We start from the raw sequence: 17,905 nt of genomic DNA on the forward strand, positions 1-17,905 counted from the left end.
TGAACTTTTTTAATTTACTTAAGGATACAAATTGTATATTAATTCTCAACATGTACACATTCATTATTAATCTTGTGCCTATGATGAAAACGGCTTTGTTAATGCTAATGTCCCCTCACAATGACAGTAAACTAATTATTAGTCACATTACAGGCCTATTTTCAGTTCAAAATGGCGAAATTAGACAAAAGTATATTCATTTGCCTGATTATTTTTGTCATTTGTTTCACATTTATGACCTAAAAAAGCTGTCAAATATTAAATGTTTAGTTTGGCTACTTACATCTTATCTCGCACTTGGCCGTAAACTGAAGCGTCGAGTCGCTCTGCTCAAATTCGCGCTCTGCAGCTTCTTGTGAACATAAAGCCCGCCTACTTTGATTTGATTGGTCATCTCAAATATTCTGACATTGACGAGCACCGCAGACCAATGAGTGACAGACCAATGAGACTCAGATGAACACACACACACCCTGTCCTCTCTGTTTCTGACGTGCGCGCCGCTGCGGATTGAAGATGAAGAACGCGCTGAATCTGATTATAACAAGACTGAAGCGAACACTATTTCAGATAGCCCGTCGGGCAGGCCGGTTATGCATTTTGGTAGCCCGACTGGAAAACACAACGCCCCGGGACGTCGGGCAGGCGATTTTGCGAGCGCTGTATAGGCAGCCAAGTTTTATTAAAAGCCCATTTTGCCAGCACTGAAGTACCCCTTTAACTGTGTAACAGCTAAAATGAAGATTGTCAATGGTGTGTTATACAGCCCCATTGGGAATATATCCGTTACCTTTAATGAGTCACCTCGTAATCATCAAAATAATTGCCATCGATGTCCCAATATTCAGATTCGCAATAAAGGGAACTAAGAAGCAAATTTAGATACAGCTTTAGCCTCACCACAGCTAAGAGCCAAACATTATAAAGGTTTCAAACTGAACAAGAGATTCTGCCTTTATTCATCTCTAGGCAACTGTTTTTCCTAGACTAACAGGAAACAGTTTACCAGGGGAACCACAGTTTTTGACCAAATATCTTGATATTAGCCACCATAGTGTTATTAAAACAATTTAAAATGGGGGTTAAAAGGACAAAAAGGTTTGGAAGACTCCATTGACTATAAACATGGCTGTTTTAGTGTGTCATGCATTCTTCCTCTTCCACTCTCTTCTGCTTACCTGGACACGGCAGATTCCCAAAACTGAGGAGACTAAGAGAATCAAGGTTGGGCTAGTATTCTGAATGTGTTTGTGTATTTTGTGTCTGTAAGTGCATGCGTGTGAGTGGGAGAGTTGTGTGTGTATAATATCTTCTTCTTCAGTCTTTTCTTCTCTATAAATATTCTGATAATATCAGCCACAGTCTGGAGTTTCACAGCATCAATCCACATCAATCATTTTGAAGTATTTTTGTACATTTAGTAAAGGTCAGTGTTGATGGCCATCAGACGTTACCAGAGAGTCCAAATGCAGACTTAAAAACCTGTATATCTCATATATGATTATAGGAATGCAAGCAGAGAATAATCAGATGCCTTTTTTGTTGCAGCTGCTGTTTTTTTGTTTTGTTTTTTTTATCAGTCATATTGTGTTGTAGATATTATTTCTCTATCCTGCTCTTGGGATGCTCTCATTGCAATAAACAGACTGTAATTTGTGCAGTTGGCTCTACGGTGTTATCCTAAGATCAAATTTATTTTTCTCTCCTACAGGATGACTACATCCCTTACCCCCGGATTGAGGATGTGAGTCCTTACACACACACACACACACACACACACAAACACAAACACAAACACAAACACAAATCAAGCCTATAGTTATATGTACTGTATATTATTATGTTCTTGTTTTAGCAAATCAGCTCAAGAGAGTTTCCATTATGCTCAAGTGTTTTAGGACTGAAAGGAACAGATTGTCTCTATTTATTATACAGCTCTCTGGATTACTAATACTGATTGGTCAATCACTGTGTGTTCTGCATTTTGATAGGTTTCCAAAATGATTGCTAAGCTCAAGCTGTTGTCCCTGACAACAAATCTCATATACTCTGCTACACAGAAAAAAATGGTAACCTAAAATGATAACTTAATGGTAACCTTAAATGATAAATGATAACCTAAATTAACTGGTTTTATTGAAGTCAAAAATATAATTTAATATTGCTGAATCAACCTAAGTACATTCATTTATTCCAATAAAGTGATAGATTTTATTTTATTTTTTAAAGCAGGTAGAAATCGCTCTTTAAGTTAACAATTTTTGTTTTTATTTTTCCATAGTTTTCATAGGTAGCTAATGTAAGGGCAGCTCAATCGGTCCAACGACAGTTTCCGATAAGCGGGTGAAGGTTTATGCGTGTTATTGTCTTTTCAGTGTGGCAAAGTAATTTAATTACCTCTTTGTTTCATCTGACTCCAAAAATTAAAAAGGTTTAATTGATGTTTGTTAATCATTAAATTTAGGTGAACTCTTTGTTGAAATTACACTCGTTCATCCGGATTCCTATAACACTATAACACGCACCGGCCGGGTATACAGGTGCTGGTCATATAATTAGAATATCATCAAAAAGTTGACTTATTTCAGTAATTCCATTAAAAAAGTGAAACTTGTATATTATATGGACTCATCATTACATGCAAAGTGAGATATCTCAAGCCTTTATTTGTTATAATTTTGATGATTATAGCTTACAGCTTGTGAAAACCACAAAATCAAAAACTCAGAAAATTAGAATATTACATGAAATCACACAGTAATTACACAGTAATCCCACGGTCATTGAACCAGGTTTTGGTTATTTTGGCAGTGTGGGCAGGTGCAAATCCTGCTGGAAAATGAAGGAAGCATCTCCATAAAGCTTGTCTGCTGAAGGAAGCATGAAGTGCTCTGGAAATGTCCTGGTAGACGGCTGCGTTGAGTGGACAGCACAGTGGACCAACACCAGCCGATAACATGGCTCCCCAAACCAACACAGACTGTGGAAACTTCACTGGACTTCAAGCATCTTGGATTGTGTGCCTCTCCATTCTTCCTCCAGACTCTGGGACCTTGGTTTCCAAATGAGATGCAAAATTTGCTCTCATCAGAAAAGAGGACTTTGGTCCACTGTGCTTTATTAAATCCAGAGTCAACGCAGCCGTCTACCAGGACATTTTCAGAGCACTTCATGCTTCCTTCATTTCCCAGCAGGATTTGCACCTGCCCACACTGCCAAAAGAACCAAAACCTGGTTCAATGACCGTGGGATTACTGTGTAATTACTGTGTGATTTCATGTAATATTCTAATTTTCTGAGATTTTGATTTTGTGGTTTTCACAAGCTGTAAGCCATAATCATCAAAATTATAACAAATAAAGGCTTGAGATATCTCACTTTGCATGTAATGAGTCTATATAATATACAAGTTTCACTTTTTTAACGGAATTACTGAAATAAATCAACTTTTTGATGATATTCTAATTATATGACCAGCACCTGTACATAATCACAAACTCGTCAGTCTCGGTCTCGGCGATTGACTAATATCCTAGATGGCTGTACTCTACTTGCTGATTCTAGAATATATTATTTAGTCCCCATAGAACTGAACACAATTAAGGTAAGACTATCAAGCTGACCAACTTAACTCGCCTACTTCTAATGGTAACTTTGTATAATCATGCCGTGGTTTCCCATGTACACTTCTTTAGAATAATACTAAACAATAATCAGAGGTTGAGGCTCACCCCTATTTAGATTGGTCTAACAACACTCTGTTGTTCTAAGTATACATGACTAATGGCGATGTGTTAGTCGGATCTCTAAAACTTCAGTCGGTGTGCTTCTCTGCTCCACCTAAACTAAATTTCAGTCCGTTTACTAACCTGAGTGTAGAATTGTGATGTTATGGATTTAACGTAATCTACTAGAGTTAATAATTTCAGAGTAAATCAGAATAAATCCAAATGTAACAATTTATTATTAGTCAGGTACATGTATCATGCCAATTACATAATCAATTCAAAGATAATCAATACAATAACATTGTAATAGATCCACTGAAGGCAAGTTGTAGAGAACCCATGTGCAGTTTATTCACACATAACAAGATCCAAGATCAAACATAACAAAAGCATGGCGTGGCATGAACTTAGAACAAAACATAAATGTGGACATGGAGCTTCCCATCAATGGTACACAAACAAAACTTGACAAAGACACATGGCAAATATGAGGGCTTGAATACACACAAGACTAATGTCAAGACAAGGGACACCTGTGAACAATAAAACAGTGAACCAATGACAACATGACACATCGGACAAGGGAACACATGGCAGGATCACATGACAGACATGAAATAGGAACATGAAACATAACCAACTTACACTATGATAATAACATTCATTAATAACGTCAACACTGCTATTAATCATTTTAAATTACACATGAAATTGATCAAAAATGACAGTAAAAACATTTCTTACAAAATATTTCTATTAAAAAATGCTGTTCTTTGGAACTTTCTACTCATCAAAGAATTCTGAAAATTCTAAAAAAAAAAGCAGCACAACTTAAAAAACAACAAAAACATTGCTAATAATCAAAAATGTTTCTTGAGCACCAAATCAGCATATTAGAATGATTTCTGAAGGATCATGTGACACTGAAGTAATGATGCTGAAAATTCAGCTTTGCATCACAGGAATAAATTACAGTTTAAAATAATACACAATTAGTTTACACTACACTCATTAGAGTACAGTAGACTGTAGTAGGCTGTTCGGTTAAGGCTAGGTGTTAGGGTTCAGGTAAGTAGAATAAGTTGATAGATACGCAGTTGCAAAGTTACATTTAGTCAGCAGATAAGCAGACAGTCTACTAATACTCTGAGAGTTAGTTGGCATGTAGTTGCAAAGGGACATAGAGTAAAATAAAGTGTTACCTAAAATTTCACAATATGGCTGTTTTTACTGTTTTGTTGATCAAATAAATACAGCCTTGGTGAGCATAAGAGACCCCAAATGTTTGAACGGTAGTGTATGTTTATTTATATAATAGTAAGATATATCTATATAATCATTATTAGTACCTGAATTGCTAATCTGTAAGGTTTGTGAATTTTTTAATAATAAAGGTTATTATAAAGTTATTAAGTTATATAACGGAAATCAAAATGACTTTGATGTTTTTCTTCATATTGGCTGTGTAGGTCCTGGAGAAGGGTGGTCCCTACCCTCAGGTCATTTTACCTCAGTTTGGCGGATACTGGATTGAGGATCCCGAGGCTCCAGTCGGGACGCCCACGTCCTCAGACGGCAGCTTCTGTGAGGAGGAGGATGATGGTCTTAGTCCTGGTGGAGGAGGAGGCTCCAGCTACAGGCTGGAGTGTAACAACACCTCACGCGCTTACCGCAAACACTTTCTGGGCAAGGTCAGGATTCATTTGTTATTGCAGACATTGTTTATTTTCTATACTGTAAGTCCACAAGGTCAAAAGTACCCATAGTTAAAGAAACACCCATGTACACATTATTTATAGTGAGTTATTCTTACCACAGCCACACAATTTCAATATATGCCCTTTCAGCTGAAAGTAAGTGTCCCGTTTGAGGTAATATTTCATGTGCCCATAGCTTATTCACTCACAGTTTTTCATAACACTGGACATGAGGTGTGATGACACGAACATTTTGTGCTCTACATTTTGGTATCAGTTCTGTTTCACAGAGAGCTTGACTTGAACGAGCCACGCTTGAGTGCTATAGATGAAAAATCTATCTATTGGAAAATGAACCATATTAAAATTTGTGAGGAAGCAACCTGTGTAATGACGCCTGTGTAAACACCTTTCTCCAGGAGCACATGAACTATTACTGCACAGCCAGTAGTATGGGACACCTCATCATGTCTCTGAAGTATGAAGAAGTAGATGGACAGGAGTCACTCCGCATCATGCTCAGGTGCCACATCCACCATAAACATCACACACTCCAACACATATTGAAACTCTGGTATAGTCATAGCTATGTAGGCCTGTATTGTCATAATAAATAGCAGAGCATTTATTCTCGAGTGTCGTTTTCTAGGTCAAAAACAAAGACCCTTCATGAGCGGATCCCACTTGAAGGACTCCTCCAGTTACCAAGTGTACCACAGATAGCCAAGGTGTGTATTGGCAAGATGTGCAGTACCAGGCCAAATTCATCATTAAATAACATAAATGAAAATATGCAGTCCAAACAAATGAAGACTGTCTTTTAGATTGTTCCATTGCCTTCATAACAGCATTGCAGACTTTTGGCATTGTCTAAATAATTTTATGGGGGGCCACCTGGAATGCTTTGAAGATGTTCCTGAGTGCTTGTTGGCTGTTTTTGCTTCACAATCTGGCCATTTAAAAACAAAAATAAATAAAGGAATTATTCTATATTTAATAAATAGGCACACAATATATTTTTCTTCAAAAACTCATTTTGAGCGTTCAAGCATGAGATTTCAATTGAACATTCTTTAGCATCATGAGAAACGTGCAAAACCGTTTCAATTGAATTAACATTTCACAATATTGATTTTTACTGTATTTTTGATCAAACAAATGCAGCCTTTTTGAAAATTAGAGACTTTTTTTCAAAAACATTTATATTACATTATCTTACTGACCCCAGACTTCTGAACAGTAGAACATTTTTCTTTGTCAATATATTTTAAAATGTAATTTATGTCTGTGATGGCAAAGCCTAATTTTCAGCAGCCGTTACTCGTCTTCAGTGTCACATGATCCTTCAGAACTTGATGCTAAAGAAACATTTATTATTATTATTATTATTATCATCAATGTTGAAAACAGTTGGTCTGCTTAATATGTTTTTGTCAAAAACATGATTCTTTTTTCAGGATTTTTTGATGAAAGAACAGCATGTATTTGTAAACAATGTTAACAATGTAACAGATATTACTGTCACTTTTGATAAATTTAATGCACCCTTGCAGAATAATAATATTAATATGAATAATAATATTACTATTAAAAACATACTGATCCCAAACTTTTGAATGGTAGTTTATACACTGTAAAAAAAAAACTAAAATTTTTAAGTACAATCAACTTGGATGTTTAAGTCATTTCAACTTAAATTACATTGAACTGACTTAAAAAAAAATCTTGTATAACTTAACTTATTTTGATGAGTAAGAGCAATGTAAAAACATATGTTGTCATAACTTATTGATCATATACAGTGTATATTTTAATTATTTCAACCAACCAATGAAAAAAGATTTTAGAGTTATTGTTCTAGTCCAACTGTAATCAAACTTTTAAAGTGCATGAGGACACAAATTCTCACAAAAGTTTCTCAAGACCACATACTTAACAGACCTCCTTTGAACTTCCCTCAATCCACTCAAAAGATGTGAGATGCTCACATCAGATGTGTCCTGTGTGTTTCAGCTGCTCTGCGATGATGTCACGGGTCTAAAGTTCAACCCCGTCCTCTACCCTAGGGTGAGCATTTCTCTGTTTCTCACTCCATCTGTGACTTACCTACTCCAGGCGTCAGGGTGAAATAGGGCTATGCTTTGCTCCGTCTCACCCTAGTACCCAAGTCATCTGAATTAAAATGTTCGCATGCTCCAGGGGACTCAGATCCATCTGCTTTACACTGCCCGGCGTGCATGAACCACATAGAGTGTTTGAGAGAAGCCTTGATCATCTCAAGGCTTCGCATGGCAAACACAAACTCCTGAATTATGGAAAGGCACTGACACACATATTTAACCCTGCGGGCGCTTATGCTCACTTTTTCGTTCTCTCTCGCCCAAGGCCTCGCAATTGATCGTCAGTTTTGATGAGCACGAAGTGAACAACACTTTCAAGTTTGGAGTCATCTATCAGAAGTTTGGTCAGGTGAGAGTCGTCTTGAGTAGTTTTTTATTTTTTTTATTTAGGCCTATTTTCACTGAATGTTTTCCGTTTTTTTTTCATTGCTATTGTCCTTTCACATCAGACATCAGAGGAAGAGCTGTTCGGCAACAACGAGGAGACGCCTGCCTTTGCTGAATTCCTCAGTGTTTTAGGAGACAATATTGAACTGCAGGATTTTAAAGGGTGAGAGACGGAGATTAAACTCTGAAAACTGCCGCCAGGGGTCACCTACACGCACACAAAAGGCCCGTTTTAATATTAAACAATAATCATAGAGTTAATATGTGAATAATTTAGTTCATAATGTGCGTGATTTTGACTGTAAGTCTGCGCAGGGTAATCAGACTGATCTGCCTAAGCTTCCGCAGAACTAATTTGTCTGGTGATATTGTGCTGCTTAGCTTCAGAGGAGGTCTGGATGTGTCTCATGGACAGACGGGATCCGAGTCCGTCTATACTACGTTCCGTCAGAGAGAAATCATGTTTCACGTTTCCACAAAACTTCCCTTTACAGAAGGAGACATTCAGCAGGTGGGCTACACAAATCCAGAATTTGTTAGGTTTTTTTGCTGTTATTTTCTAAACATTTTTCTCTTGTGTCATATTCTCTCAGCTCCAGAGGAAGAGACATATTGGCAATGACATCGTCGCAGCCGTCTTCCAGGAAGGGCCCACGCCATTCGTACCTGATATGATCGCTTCCAACTTCCTTCATGCCTACGTGTTAGTGCAGGCAGAAAACCCCTGTACTGATCATACCATGTACAAGGTTTGCCAAACACCTCACTGATTTACTCCAGATAGCCATCAATCCCTTAACCAACACTGATCTGAGATATTGATCTGTGTTCACAGGTGTCCGTCACAGCGCGAGAGGATGTCCCTCCGTTCGGCCCCCCTCTTCCAAACCCTTCAGTCTTTAAGAAGGTAATATAGAAGATTGCGTCAATTAAATATTGCATCAAAAGATGATGATTGGTATCATATGATGATGGAGATCAATTCTTCCCCAGGGTCCTGAGTTCCGGGAATTTCTCCTGGCAAAACTGATCAATGCAGAAAATGCATGCTACAAGTCAGACAAGTTCGCCAAGCTAGAGGTGAGGGGAAAAAAAATCCAGAGATCAACATATCACCTGCCTACGGAAGCTTGTTTCCACCACGGAATAAAATCTCAACTTTTTAGCGAGTTTATATTTCACAGTTCAGATTAAATCTCAGATATTCTGTCATTATTTACTAATGCTGTCATTGAGTTTTCATTTCTGGAACTATCTCTTTAATTAGTCGATCTGCTTCATTGTCTATTTGTGTGTGTTTTACAGGAGAGGACACGAGCAGCACTGTTAGATAACCTTCACGATGAATTGCACAGACAGACACAGGCCACAGTAGGACTGGGCTCAGCTTCAGATGAAGAAAAGCTAGAAAATGGAGGTCATGGTGGGCTGCTGGAGTCTTTTAAGGTGAGATGTCGTATCCTGACTTCCACTTGACCCTCTTAAAATCTCAGAGAACCTAAAGATTCGGTTTACTGAATGATGTTGCACTTTGATTTTTTTTCTGTATAGAGAAAATTCTCAATTCCTTCTAAAAAAATATATCATATATTCTCAAATATGTACACTACCATTTAATATTTTGGGGTCAGTAAGATTTTACTTTTATTCAGCAAGGATGCATTAAATTCAGTAAAGACATTTATAATGTTACAAAAGATTTATATGTATAAATGCTGTTTGTGTTTTACTTTCTATTCTTCAAATTATCCTTTAAAAAATAGCACAGTTTCCACAAAAATATTAAACAGCAACTGTTTTCATCATTTATTATAAAAAGAAATGTTCCTTGTGCACCAAATCAGCATATTAGAATGATTTCTGAAGAATCATGTGACTGATGACAGGATGCTGAAAATTCAGCATTGCAATTACAGGAATAAATTACATTTTTAATAGGGCTGTCAAACGATTAATCGCGATTAATCGCATCCAAAATAAAAGTTTGTTTTTACATAATATATGTGTGTGTACGGTGTATAATTATTTTCTATATATAAATACACACACATGCATGTATATATTTAAGAAATATTTGCATGTATATACTGTGTATATATATTTATATTATATATAATTTATATTATATATAAATATTTTACATATAAATAACACATTTTTCTTAAATATATACATGCATGTGTGTGTATTTATATATAGAAAATAATTATACTCCATACACACACATATATTATGTAAACACAAACTTTTATTTTGGATGCGATTAATCGCGATTAATCGTTTGACAGCCCTAATTTTTAAATAAATGAAGTTGTAATAATATATTTCATATTACTGTTTTACTGTATTGTTGATCAAATAAATGCAGCCTTGGTGAACACATTATTTATTTATTTTTTCAAAAACATTACCGACCCTAAACTTTCAAACGGTAGTATATGTATACACACAGTTATAATGTCTGCCTCTGAATGTCATTTTTATATGAGACCAATGTACTTGTCTTTCTTGATCGGTCTGTCTGCATGTCATTCTGTCTGTCTAGATATTAAAATGCATGAAACTGGGCTGTTTTGAACTACTAAGCTCTCATTATGAGGCCTGTTTGTGTGTTAGTGACCATATGCATGATTTTGCCGTGTGTGGGTGTTTACAGGCAGGGTGGAGGTGTGTGTGGGGCAGTTTGCAGACACACACATATCCAGCAGTTCTGATCTGCGTAGCAGCTGTGACTGTGTATCATTACCAAGCCCAACTGGTGCAGATGACCAGTTCACATTAAACAATACATCAATACATTAAACATGTATACAACTACACAAGACTCTTAGATTTCTCTGTAGGTTGTTTGTACTTTTGTGCAAGTTAAGTTTTTACATTTTCAAGGACATTTTTACATTAAGTACTACATTTTTTAATTAGTCGTATACATTTTTATTTGATTTTTTTTAATGATATTTGATTTTAGTAGTTTTAATATATATAATATATAACATTTATAACATGAATATATTATAATACAATATAAAATGTTATTTATATATAACATATATATATATATATATATATACATATATACATATATATTTACATATATGTGTAAGTTATAAATGTTGAATGTAGTATGAATATATATATATATATACTATTATTATAATATTAAGTAAATTATATATTTTGTAGGTATAATATAATTGTATGTCACAAAATAAAATATACAAATATAAAATATAAATAAAATATATTTTTAGAGATGTTTGTTGTGGAAAGTTTTTTAAGTCTCAAAAAAGTATATAAACATAAAAAATACATATATAAATGAAACTAAAGATTAGAATAGACTGTTTTCTGCCCTTCTTTAACTTTTGGCTTTAGTATAATTTAGTGTTTAGCGCCACCTACTGGCTTTTCATGGAAATGCAATTCCGTTTTCCAAACTTCATTATAATTATTAGGGCTGATATAAACAAATAAATCATTTAAATTAAATGCATTATTAACCAGTTAATATAAACAATGCTCATATACGCCTTAAGAATATTCTGTGATGAGATAATCTCTGACAACTTCACGTTTCCTCATCATTTGCCTCTGAAAAAGTATTGTACTTTTACTCAATATGGGTTCTACATTTAGGTTCGTTCTCAGTCCTTCTCTTACCCTCTTCTTCTGTCTCTTTCTCTCTCTGTCAGAGGGCCATGCGTGTGAGGAGCCACTCCATGGAGACGATGGTGACTCATAAACACAAGAGTCCAGGAGCCGTGGCGGGGGTCCCGTCCAGCGTCAGCGGTGGAGGACTCCAGCAGAACAGCATGGAGTGCACCAAGAGCACCTTCACTGTACTTATATTCTCCTACATTCATTTATTCAGATGAAATTCTTATCTTATCAAGTGTATGCTGATAAGTCACTTATTATTATTATTATTATTATTATTATTATTATTGGGGTGCAGCAGTGCATGAGCTTGATGCTTTATTTGTGTGTTTGTGTTTGTCAGCCTCCAGTGCTGTCTGCAAAGTCTCCGTTAAAGAGTCCCGTAAAGCGACGCTCTGGTTTGTTCCCCAGACTGCACTCCAGCACAGAAAGTCCAACTGAGAAACATCCAACTCGCGGGTATTCAAAAAACACATCATTTTATATATAATATACACGCACTGATGTGCAAAAATCTGACTCTATATACAAAGATGATCACTGCATCCCAATAAGCCTACTTATACTATGCCCTAAAAGTAAGTACTGTTTTTGTGGAGAAAAAGTACATACTTTTGAGTGTGTAGCAGAAGAGTAGGCAAGCTTTGAGACATACTACCTCATCATAATTGTGTCTTAAACTGACCGCTCTGTCAGTTAGTTACATGTATCCTGTCACCGTTTAAACTGCCCTGCCAATCATATTGTCACAGTTAACATCCTCCACATGTTATTTCATTTCATATTGAATAGAAATGTAGTAGCATGTTGATTTGCCAGTCGTGGGACTTTCATGTGGAGAACTCTTCTCATGTGTTTTGGGTTTTAACACTTTTTTTTCTAGTTTGTAGTTTTTGTAGTTCTAATCGAATCTTCTGCCAGCGCATGATACTATTAATCGTTAGAGTGTGAATGGATCCGTACTCTGTACACAAATAGTAGACCATCTTGGTACCTTTGGGATACTTGGTAGCCTACAATTTTGAATATTATCTAGGATGGATAGTATGCAAATTGAGACGCAGCAAATGTAGCTCACAATGTTACACTTGTGTGTGCCACGTTTGTACATTAGTATTTCTGAAAAACACTGCATAAGCTGTTTTCTCTGTTTTCATAGTGACCAAAAAACAGAAGTATTCCCTCACTCACAGGAAGTGAGGTCAGAGACGTCGTCCAATCCGAGTTCACCAGAGATCTGCCCAAACAAAGAAAGGTGGGTCTTTGTGCTGTTTCTGAGTTCCAGTTCCTCATGTAGCCACAGCTGATTTAAATGCAATCTTGGGATGTTTTGGCCTTTTGATGACTCCGAAATGCAGTTTTAAATGCTTTTCCTAGCAAAATCCTGTTTATTTCATAGTTCTTCAGCAAAATAAAGAATTGTGGATTTCTGTTGTGTGATCTCTGTCCTGCTGGTTTGGTCCTGCAGGCCATTCGTGAAGCTGAAAGAGTGTAGCGGCAGAGCTAATATCTCCCGATCCTCCTCCAGCACCAGCAGCTTTAGCAGCACAGCGGGGGATGGAGACGGACTGGAGGAGCTGGAAATGGTGACACACACACACACACACACACACACACACACACACACACACACACACACACACAGTCAAAAACAGTTCTGTTGACCTTTCAGGAGATTCAAAAGATGCACACACACACACGCGCACACACACATGCGCACACACACACACATACATACATGTGTATGTATATATATATATATATATATATATATATATATATATTTATTCAGCATTCATGTACCCACAGAGAACAGCTTTACCTTGCCCAGTCCTTCAGGAATTTGCTGCTGGCTCTTATATTGTTTAAACATGAGATATAATTCATTTTGGGTATATCAAACAAGCAATCTTTGGTCTTATTAATCTATTACTTGTTCCAGAACAAATTGATTTTGGTTAAGAGGAAAATTAAGTTTCATAACTTTATATTTAGGCTATATTTCACTTAAATCCTGTACTAGAGTGCTGCTTGTACGTTTGACTGAATTGTTTTGCTTTAATAATAAGTAATAATAATAAGTTTCATTTATATAGCGCCTTTCCCAAGCTCAAGGACGCTTCACAATAACTGTAAATATCAACAATAACAGTAAATAACAGTCTTAAAGGGACTTTACTGTCAACTTGAGATTAGAATCCATGATGGAAGGAAGTAGTTCTGCACAAAAGAGGGTTTTTAAAGACACTCCGTTGTTGTTTCTTATTTATTTACTCACTCAACGCAAAAAAAAAACTTTTATACAACGTCAAACTGTTGTATAAACGCAATATCACACTCGTAACCGTGCAATATGGCTGTATATCAGCATGCTGTGAATACCTACCGCCGAATCACAGCCGTGCTGATATACAGCTATATCGCACTGCTACTCGTGTGATATATATTTATATATATATACTGTATATATACACAATACATATGATTTATTTTGTTGTTTTATATATTACAAAATATATAATCTACCTTGAAAAATAAATATTTTTCTTGTTTTAATCTAAGTCTAACAAAATGTTTAAGAGGCAGTGTGGAGAAAAAATTATCTGACAGCCGAGGCACTCCTTAATTAAAATGTCTTTATTGCAAAAATGACATGTCCTAACTGTACAACTTTAAAATGCCCACGCGTAGCGGCATGGGGCCTTCTTCTTCTAACAAATTGTTGTTAGGTTTATGCTTAAAGCAAATACAATCAAATCATTTGAGTAATAAAACGTTTTTTTATAGTGGGAAAACAACAAAATGATTAATTTTTGCAGTGTGTCTAGCAAAGCTCTTGCAGATAATTACCTCAGATAAGCTCACTGAAAACAATTGCATTATGCTTCAGCCACATCTAGGATTTTTTGATATTTTTTAAACTGAGAAAAATTGATGAAGAAAATACTTTTTGCCATATGTTTCTTTCTCTAGCAAAGCTCCTGCGGTTAATCGCTTCAGAAAAGCTCACTATGAAAACATTTCAATTACGCTTCTGTCACATCTAGAAGCTTCCAGTACACAATTGATTTGCAGATAACCATCGCACACTTTCTAAATGGCCATTTGCATTGATCCACTCAGCCTGACGCCTGTCAATGTGCCTAATTACTTCTCCAGAACTAGTTCTAGGACAATCTATAACAAATGCAGTAGTATTAACAGTGCCACTGCAGTTCACTCAGACTGTCATTTGGTGTGTGTTGTGTCCTGTAGAGCAGTCACCCGTCCACGGCTTCATCTGTGTACAGTCCGTCTCTCAGCGTGGAAAGCCAGAACTCCGGAACGCCACTGATCATGTGCCGCAGTCCCACAGGTGAAAAGAGCAATCATACACTTCACGGCTAAAAGTTAGTGGACAGACACCCGAAAACCACACTCATAGGTGCTTGATGAACATTTCATGTCAAAACCATTAAGTAGTAATAGGCAATCGGTAATAGTTGAAATAGTCAGACTCGCAATTAAAGGGAGAGATTCCCCCAAAAATGAAAATTCTGTCATGAATTACTCACCCTCACATCGTTCCAAACCCGCAAGACTTTTAAAGATCAAAGAACTTAAGATCTTTTCGATGAAATCTGAGAGTTTTCTGTCCTTCCATTGACAGCTACGCAACTACCACATTTATGCTTCAAAATGTGCATGAAGAGATTGTAAAACTAATCCATATGAATTGAGCGGTTTAGTCCAAATTTTATGAACAAATATGATGAACAGGTTGAATTTAGGCTTCAACTTTTTCATGCACAAAAAGATTAGAAAGATGTAAAAATAAAATAAATAATAAATGTAAAAAAGCATAATAGGATCCCTTTAAATAGTCTGAATCATCAGGTAGACTGAGGGTGGTGTTCACATACTGTACTTTTGGCCATGAGATGCATAAACGCACATGTACTTGCATGCACACACATGCACACACAAATTCTTGCACGTTGGCACTGTAACAAAAAACAAGAACTCCCCCTGTTTTCCTCAGATGTAAAGAGTAAAACTTCACCAAGGTCAAACTTGAAATTCCGCTTCGACAAGCTGAGCCACTCCACAGTGAGTACCCTGTTCTCGAATAACCTTTAATATTGAGGGTGTGTGTGTATTTTGATATTGGTTTCAAAATCGATTGTTTTATGGTAGATCAGATTGATAACAACGGTGATGTTGAAATGATAACGGCATGTGTGTTACTCTGGGTTTTATGGTGAAAGTGCATTTGTTATCTTAGATCTATAACAGTGGATTTGTTTCCATTTGCAAAGTGAATAATGAGAACAATCCTTTCTTTCAGGGTCATTAGGTCAGACAGAAGCCACTGCATGGACAAAAGGTACTTTGCATGTTACCGTATGCACACATCTTTAAGCTAGTAGGGATGAGCAGATGCATATTGAAATATCAAAACTTTCGATACTGATACTTGCATAGAAAGTTTTTTTATTACATTTTATTTATTTAGAATGAAAATGAATGGATATCATAAGCTTTGAGGTGAAAAAACTAATTTTGTTAGCAAGTACAGCATATATGGATTGGATAGGAAGTATTTGGTGGGAATATGAATGCTTTAAATGAATGCTGAAACATGTTCTATAATTGTTGTTAACAAATAAACAACAAAAAAGGAGTCTGATCATTTTCAATTAAGGCCTTTCTAATGGATTGTTAAATAGTTTTAGTTACCCATTTTAGCTTCTCTGAGGTGGCTACCAGTGGATTTCAGGATAAAATACAAAGGGGCTCCTGCTTATGTATCTGAGCTTATTGCTCTTCACCAAGCACTAGGTCTTTAAGATCAAATAATAAGTCATTGCTTTCTGTCCCTCGATCTCATTTAAAGTTAAAAGGCGATCAGGCCTTTGCCGTTGCGGGACTGAGGCTTTGGAATAGTCTGCCTCTTGAACTTCGAGAGATCACATCTTTAAATGTTTTTAAAGCTTGTGTTAAAAATGACTTATTTTCTTTAGCCTTTAAGATGTTGGGCTAGTGTCTGTATTAGTAAGTTGTATGTAAGTTTTTTTTTTATTCTGCTGATTGTACGGCATTTTGGTCTGCGTGTGCAGTTACATAAAGTGAAGTGAAAGTGAAGTACTGGAAAAAAGTTACATTTCAAGTGTTCAAGCACTTTTGACCGCGAAGAACACAAGTGTGACTCACAAATGAGGAGCATCAGAAGGTTAACAAAAACTAAAACTAGAATTTTTGATAATTGCTGAAATAAAATAAATGATAAATTTAGATAGAAAAATTAGAAATGTTGCCTTGGCATCTAACTGAAAAAAGTTTGATGAAGTACTAAAATGACTAAAACTGAAATAAAAATAAATAGAAATAAAAAAGATAAAATAAAAGATAATTAAAAATATTAAAAACTGTATATAAATAATACTAAAATAACACTGATTTCCATTTAAAAGAGGTTTACTATAGATATTTCCATTTGTGACCCTGGACCACAAAACCAGTCACATAGGTCATAATTTTGAAATTGAGATTTATACATCATATGAAAGCTGAATAAATAAGCTTTCCATTGATGTGTGGTTTGTTAGGATAGGACAATATTTGGCCGAGATACAACTATTGAAAATCTGGAATCTGAGGGTGCAAAAAAATCTAAACATTGAGAAAATCGCCTTTAAAGTTGTTCATTTATGTTGGCGATTGTGCTGCATTCACTCACAAAAATAAATGCTTTATATATTTACAGTAGGAAATTTACTAAATATCTTCATGGAACATGATCTTTACTTAATATCCTAATGATTTTTGGCATAAAAGAAAAACCTATAATTTTGACCCATACAATGTATTGTTGGCTATTGCCACAAATATATCCATGCAACTTAAGACTGGTTTTGTGATCCAGGGTCACATTTACTATATCTCTCTATCTTAGTTTTGTATGTACTTTAATGAATCTGTGCACTTTTAACGTACATAATTTACCCTGTGTGTCTGTTTTTTGTCCTTCTAGGCAGTGGCTATGAATGGATTTTTATAGATTGGAAGAAAAAAGGGACCATTTTCACTAGCCGATGCAACAGTTATTACTGTTCAACATATTACACAACTGAACACTATGTTAAGAACTACAATCTCGCACAAAAAGGGTTTAGAGGACACCAGTCTTAGTAGAAAAAGCAACAAATGTCTCTGTTAGTCCAACATTTTAAATGTAGTGCTCAAACAAGTGTTGAAAACTGTCCTTGCCTAGCTGCGATTGCTTTCTAGACATGCTCAATATTAACACAGCCACTTGAAATACTTGAACAGTACA

At 35.8% G+C, this 17,905-nt stretch overlaps 1 protein-coding gene across 20 annotated transcripts in view; it reads left to right on the forward strand.

The window, feature by feature from the left end:
• Positions 1-17,905, forward strand: part of rap1gap2a (RAP1 GTPase activating protein 2a) — a 92,648-nt gene extending 74,743 nt beyond the window's left edge. For 8 of the 20 annotated variants that reach the window (XM_079885807.1, XM_079885808.1, XM_079885820.1 and 5 more), the window contains 20 exons: positions 1,712-1,744; positions 5,198-5,419; positions 5,845-5,948; positions 6,075-6,153; positions 7,439-7,492; positions 7,811-7,894; positions 7,995-8,095; positions 8,314-8,443; positions 8,526-8,681; positions 8,768-8,839; positions 8,926-9,012; positions 9,238-9,378; positions 11,625-11,771; positions 11,933-12,048; positions 12,749-12,844; positions 13,058-13,175; positions 14,845-14,944; positions 15,611-15,678; positions 15,917-15,955; positions 17,603-17,905. In XM_079885807.1, the coding sequence (XP_079741933.1) occupies positions 1,712-1,744; positions 5,198-5,419; positions 5,845-5,948; positions 6,075-6,153; positions 7,439-7,492; positions 7,811-7,894; positions 7,995-8,095; positions 8,314-8,443; positions 8,526-8,681; positions 8,768-8,839; positions 8,926-9,012; positions 9,238-9,378; positions 11,625-11,771; positions 11,933-12,048; positions 12,749-12,844; positions 13,058-13,175; positions 14,845-14,944; positions 15,611-15,678; positions 15,917-15,925 (1,917 nt within the window). In that variant the 3' untranslated portion in view covers positions 15,926-15,955; positions 17,603-17,905. Of the gene's footprint in view, positions 1-1,191; positions 1,225-1,711; positions 1,745-5,197; positions 5,420-5,844; positions 5,949-6,074; positions 6,154-7,438; positions 7,493-7,810; positions 7,895-7,994; positions 8,096-8,313; positions 8,444-8,525; positions 8,682-8,767; positions 8,840-8,925; positions 9,013-9,237; positions 9,379-10,588; positions 10,755-11,624; positions 11,772-11,932; positions 12,049-12,748; positions 12,845-13,057; positions 13,176-14,844; positions 14,945-15,610; positions 15,679-15,916; positions 15,956-17,602 lie in introns of those variants that run through there. The other 12 variants (XM_079885822.1, XM_079885823.1, XM_079885818.1 and 9 more) reach the window with 4 other exon arrangements.

This window comes from Squalius cephalus (assembly GCF_949319135.1).
Source record: "Squalius cephalus genome assembly, chromosome: 11".
Lineage (NCBI taxonomy): Eukaryota > Metazoa > Chordata > Actinopteri > Cypriniformes > Leuciscidae > Squalius > Squalius cephalus.